The sequence below is a fragment of the Anser brachyrhynchus genome, assembly GCF_964034855.1.
Source record: "Anser brachyrhynchus genome assembly, chromosome: W".
In the NCBI taxonomy this organism is placed as follows: domain Eukaryota; kingdom Metazoa; phylum Chordata; class Aves; order Anseriformes; family Anatidae; genus Anser; species Anser brachyrhynchus.
Genome location: NC_137704.1, coordinates 14700934 through 14707244, shown reverse-complemented (window position 1 = coordinate 14707244; position 6311 = coordinate 14700934). Strand labels below are relative to the sequence as shown.

The following is a 6311-nucleotide window of genomic DNA, read 5'->3' as shown; positions in this document are numbered from 1 at the left end:
AGTACAGGCTGGGGGATGACCTGCTGGAGAGGAGCGCTGCGGAGAAGGACCCGGGGGTCCTGGTGGACGACAGGTTGACCATGAGCCAGCGGCGTGCCCTGGTGGCCAAGAAGGCCAATGGGATCCTGGCGTGCGTTAAAAGGAGCGTGGCCAGCAGGTCAAGGGAGGTGATCCTCCCCCTCTACTCTGCCCTGGGCAGGCCTCGCCTGGAGTACCGTGTCCGGTTCTGGGCTCCCCAGTACAAAAAGAGAGACAGGGATCTCCTGGAAAGAGTCCAGCGGAGGGCAACAAAGATGATACGGGGCCTGGAGCATCTCCCCTATGAGCAAAGACTGAGAGACCTGGGCCTGTTCAGCCTTGAGAAGAGAAGACTGAGAGGGGATCTTATCAATGATTACAAGTATCTTAAGTGTGGGAGACAGTGGGACTTGGCCACCCTCTTTTCAGTGGTTTGTGGGGATAGGACAAGGGGCAACGGCCAAAAACTGGAGCACAGGAAGTTCCGCACCAACATGCGAAAGAACTTCTTCACGGTGAGGGTGACGGAGCGCTGGAACAGGCTGCCCGGGGAGGTTGTGGAGTCTCCTTCTCCGGAGATATTCAAGGCCCGTCTGGACGCCTACCTGGGCAGCCTGCTCTAGGGAACCTGCTCTGGCAGGGGGGTTGGACCCGACGATCTCTTGAGGTCCCTTCCAACCCCTACGAATCTGTATATACAGGAGTAAAAATACACGTGTTGATAGCGATAGGACAAGGGGGAATGGTTTTAAACTAAGACAGGGGAGATTTAGCTTAGATATTAGGAGAAAGTTTTTCACTCAGAGGGCGGTGAGGCACTGGAACGGGTTGCCCAGAGAGGTTCTGGATGCCCCATCCCTGGAGGCATTCAAGGCCAGGCTGGACGCGGCTCTGGGCAGCCTGCTCTAGCGGTTGGCAACGCTGCCCAGAGCAGGGGGGTTGAAACTAGATGATCTTTAAGGTGCTTTTCAACCCAGGCCATTCTATGGTTCTATGATATGCTCTTTGAAAGCGTACAGGCTAAAGGAAGGGTCAAATTGGTGCCTCGGGGGCAAATTTCTTCGCCTTCTACGGTTGTCTAACAGTGCCTATTAAGCAAAGAGATTACCAATCGTCTTCCTCCTCTACTTTCTCAGGAATTAAACACCTTTTGTGAAAGACTACAAGCGCTGATAGCATTAGCTAGACCTAGCTAGACCGACTGGGGAACAGTGGAACACGTAAATACTTACTCAAGGTCCATTTGCACAGGTTTCTTTGAGCAGTTCCATGGGCTCTTCTACGTCAACAAAACAGACCAATGAAAGAGACCAAGGACAAATACAGAAACAGAACAGTTGATCAAGTGCCAATTTAAGAAGCTTTCCCTGAAAGGGCAACAGCATCTCCACCTCCACCCACCCCTCCCCTCCCCTCCCCTCCCCCCCCCCAAGTAGTTGACTTCCACAACTATTTTCATCTGACCCCGCAAACGGCAAATTCTATATTACTTCGAGTAGAACAAGGGCTGTTTCTTGTTTCGGTTTGGTTTTTATCATTCAGCTTCTTCAAAAGACTTTAGTCATTCACAGCTGCAATCGTTAACCCCGCAAACAGATCCAGTAACAAAGATCATTCCTCCTGCTAAGGAATCGAGTTTCTTTGTGAGGAACGGAGTCACAAAAATCATTTCATTAGCAAGTTTCAAACACTAAAAATATTTAATAGCATTTTAACGCTCCCACGCTCCAGTAAGCCTTGAACGTAACCGCAATTAAACAAGGAGCACAGCAAAGCCAGAGGTCTAACAAAGCACGAGAGGTGATCGCATTTAAACGCCTTATGGTGCCTTTAGCTAATCCTTCTTCTAGTTCCTGAACAACGGACTTCGTTTAGGAAAAAAGAAGACTCTAAAAATACATACAAAAAAATAAAGGGAACGGCAGCCGAGTCTTGAACGTTCAGAAGCCGACTCAAGCATCCCAGAGCCTTCTACGCTTTGAAAAGCGTCTGTGGGAGAAATTACTTCTCGAAGTTGCGAAACCCACGACTGAAAAGAAAGCGGTAGCAAAACTCCTACGGTAGTCAAGAACAGGCTGACAAGCACCTGTCAGAAATCACACCGGGTAGAGTTTATTCTGCCTCCTCGGGACAGGGGCAGACAACAGACGATGCCTGGAAGCTTTCTTCCAACCTTATTCTTCTCTGGTTCTACATCTGCCAGTCCTCGATGCGGCTGTTTCGCAATAAAAGCACGCCCTTTTATTTGGGAGCAGGGGGAAGATAGCAAGGCCTCAAACACACAGCACATCCTAGATCGTCTTAGGGAGATGGAGACCCACAGGACCGCCGAGCGCTTCTATCTTCGCGTTTCAAATGACTGGGCAAACCACCATCTACACGACACTGTCAACAGACCGAAACATTCTTTTAACTTGCAGAACTATTTCCATCGGCAAGACACACAAGACAGAGGTCATATCCCCATGCTCCATCTTTATTGTGCAAGTGCTGCTCAAAGCTCTTTATTACCCTCCATAGACAGCCGTCCAGGAAAAAAAAAAAAAAAAAAATCATACATCAACAGGGGCTAGATTGACGGGCAACATATGAAACCTACTCGGCGGCGACCCGTACGCGTGCAGTGACGCCTGCGGTGCAAAAACCTTAGCCAGGAGGCCGGCCCAACTGACCGCCACCCAGAATACGTAGATGTACACGACAGCCCGAAGGGCCCGAGGGTGGGCATTCACAGCCATCCGGAATCCATTGGTCAGGTCCAGGTTAGCAGCACACTTCTTGCCAACAACCATTACACGCCCAAGAAGCTGGAAAAAGGAAATAACGTTACCTAACATAACGTGCCACGACGCACAGAACGAACGCGAGCGGAGAACCATCCACAGAACACGGTTAGCTAATCCTTCACGATTCAACCGCTGCTCTTTGAATTACCCTCTAGACAGGAACAGACTACAAAACAGTCACAGAAGCTAAATTTGTCTCGGGGGTTAAAGCCCCCGTCATAGCTTCGGGCAACGTAAGCCGCTCTGGCGGAAAGTAAAAGCTTCACGGTGCCTTTTCTTTTGCGTGGCCTCACAAAGCCTTGGAACTTGACTTGCATAGCTAACAGCGAAACAAACACCCAGCGCCGCTCAACCAGCTTTCCCTTTCCTCGCCTCTGACCTGCCCAAACCCCAAGCCCTCTTCTGCATAGTCAAAGTACCACCGCCGCTGTCTGGAAACCGTGAAAACGGGCATCAGACCGTACTTCGGAACAACACTGCTTTTTGCACTACAAGCGCGTAGCCGGAGACCAGCATCGCTTTATATCGCCGCTCTTAGTCAAAAAGCTCAACTCCATTACAAGCTAGAGGCAAAAGACTACAGCATCGGAAAACCCAAAATAGCCTACTGTGCGCCCCTCCGCAACATCCAGAGGAAAAGAGGGGACGGGAAAGAGTCTAGGAAGTTACAAACTAGTTACAGGTACAGCCAGCCTAGCGAAAAGAAAGCTCCCACAGTACTCACGGGTCCGCCAGAATCTTCTGCTTCACATAACCGGACAACTGCCTTCTCAGGAAGGACTAGGAAAAAACACTGGAGCCTGAGGCGAACTATCACGGAACGCAAGGCGCTGGAGGAAGAGTAAACAGTTACAACGCAGTCAGCTTCAGAGAAAGGCAACAGCTTAAGCAAATCACTATGCCCCACCGAACTCGTCCTACCGAAGCAGATTATCAGGTACCCCAAACGCGCACGACAAAACAGCGATTCTTCTTAAGCGATCTTTGAATAGGCAAAGTTCTCTACCTTCTACACGCAAAACACACAAGCGGCAAACAATTGCTAACTGTCCTTCAGTTACGTCCAAATATTGCCTCGGCCAGAGGTAGGAAGGCATCTTCAAAGAACCCGGAGTAATCCGGCTGAGGCTGTATAAACTCTCCGTCCTCGATAACGCCACGTACTCAGGGGAAAGAACATTCCAAGTTAGCCCGTTACGGCCGGCTCTACGTCAGACACCTCCAGACCGAGGCCAAGGTATCACCTGCGAAACACGAATACCACCGATCTGTAGGAAACCATCGACTCGCAACTAATTGCGAGGGAACTCCCCAAATCACCAGCAGACCGAAACTGCATACGGCACCAGAAGCAGGATCCAGCACGCAAGGTGACGGGGGCAACGAGACAGCCGAGTACTTCAGATTAGCGACTTCCGGCAGTTTTATTTATTTTAGATGCGACTGAAACAGCGCCGATAAGACTCGATTCCACAGATGCTTTGCACTTCTTACTCACCATCGCCTTTCACTGCGCGACAATCGAGAATTACGAGCCTTCCTCACACTTCTCCCCCCTATAACATCGCTCAACTGTGAAACAGGCCTTCGGTACAGCGAGCTAAGCAAATTCAAGACCATTCGCTATAGCCAACTACACTCCGAAAGCAGTTCTAAGTTCCCCCCCCGCCTCAAGTGAGGACCAGCAGCCTGCGGGATTGACTGGCTTCTAGATGTTTAAGAAAGCTAGGAAAAGCTGCAATTCTTCCCTTTCACAAGCCACTTTGGAGAGAGCGTGCGCTCGCGTGCGCGGTGGGGGTGGTGCCATAACCAAAGCCTAGCACGGCCGAGCCGGGGCGTCTCTAGAACGCTGTCACGAGGCGCATCAAGACCTGCGTTTCTGCTACGCAGAAATGACTGATTACGGTCACTACTGCGATGCTCGCTGCCTATACGCAGGCAGTCCGAACCCCCAAGGAGACCGACTGCGCCGGCGACCCAGTACGCGCCGTGGCACCCCGGGGGCAGGCGGGACGCGCACCGAAGAAGCGCGGGGTTTTAGAGGCGCTGCAGTAGAGAGCGCCACGAGCCGGAGAGACCCCGACCGACCGACCGACCGTCCGTCCGTCCGTCCGTCCCTCCCTCCCGCAGCAAGGCCACCACCCGCCCTGCCGCACTCCCGGGACCCGCGACGGGCCCTCGTTTCAGAGGGCCTGCGAGCGGCCGAGGGAAGGAAGGAAAGAGAAGACTCGCACGACGACGCCGCGGCTACCTCCTCGCCCACGACCGCTCATCCTCACGGAGAACGTTGGCGGGGACCTCCTTGCCCTTGCAGGCGACCTCTCCGAAAGCGGCTGCAGCGGCAGCGCCGCCGCCGGGCCAGGCGGCCTGCGCCCTAACGATCCCGTCGGCCATGACGGCGCCCGCTCGGTACAACGCCCCCTCCCTTCCCGCACTCGGCCCGGCCCTCCGCGGCGCTCATTGGGCCGACAGATCGCCGCCGACCGCTCCCGCGCCTCGATTGGCTGCCTCGCCTGCCCTCTTCCCTTGTCCCCGCCCTCTCGGCGGCTCCGCTCCCGTCGACCCGGTGCTTATCGGCGCTCAGGGAGGTCGCGTGCCCTCGGGGCGCGGAGGGATCCGACCGGGAGGGAGGAAGTGGGCGCCCGAAAACGGGCTGGGCGGCTCCGCGGAGGGAAGCCGGGCCCTGCACGGCTGGGAAACGAGCTCCACAGAACGGTTGCTCCGATCATAGAATCATAGCATGGCTTGGCTTGGCAGGGACCTTACTTAAAGATCACCTAATTCCAACCCCCCCGCCCTGGGCAGGGACACCTTCCACTAGACCACGTTGCTCAAAGCCCCATCCAACCTGGCCTTAAACACTTCCAGGGACGGGGCATCCGCCACTTCTCCTGGCAACCCGTTCCAGTGCCTCACCCCCCTCTCAGGAAAGAATCTCTTCCAACTATCCAGTCTAAGTCTACCCTCTTTGAGTTTAAAACCATTACTCCTTGCCCTATCGCTCCTCTCCCTGACAAAGAGTCCCTCCCCAGCTTTCCTGTAGGGCCCCCCCTTTGGGTACTGGAAGGCCCCTCCAAGGTCTCCCCGGAGCCTTCTCTTCTCTCTCCAGGCTGAACCACCCCAACTCCCTCAGCCTGCCTTCCTGGGAGAGGTGCCCCAGCCCCCTGGTCATCTTCGTGGCCCTCCTCTGGACGCGTTCTAGTACGTCCCCGTCCTTCTTGTGCTGGGGGCCCCAGAGCTGAACACAGTACTTACTCTAGGTGGGGCCTCACAAGAGCACAGCAGCAGAGAGGGAGAATCACCTCCCTCGACTTGCCGGCCGCCCTCCTTTTGATGCGGCCCAGGATACGGGTGGCTTTCCGGGCTGCAAGCGTCCATTGCATTGCCGGCTCCGGTTGACGAGCTTCTCATCAACCAACGCCCCCAGGCCCTTCTCCTCAGAGCTGCTCTCCATCCATTCTCCGCCCAGCCTGGATTCGTGCTTAGGATTGCCCCGGACCAAATGCG

At 54.4% G+C, this 6311-nt stretch overlaps 1 protein-coding gene across 1 annotated transcript; it reads right to left on the bottom strand.

Moving 5' to 3' along the window:
* Window positions 1–1699: 1699 nt before the first annotated feature.
* LOC308184955 (adenosine 5'-monophosphoramidase HINT1-like) lies at window positions 1700–5240 on the bottom strand. Its single transcript, XM_080572503.1, has 4 exons — window positions 5056–5240; window positions 3529–3634; window positions 2618–2825; window positions 1700–2403 (listed from the first exon to the last, which is right to left on the bottom strand). The coding sequence occupies exons 1-4, from the start codon at window positions 5196–5198 to the stop codon at window positions 2357–2359; spliced, it is 504 nt and encodes a 167-aa protein (XP_080428629.1). The 5' UTR covers window positions 5199–5240; the 3' UTR covers window positions 1700–2356.
* Between the last annotated feature and the right edge of the window lie 1071 nt (window positions 5241–6311).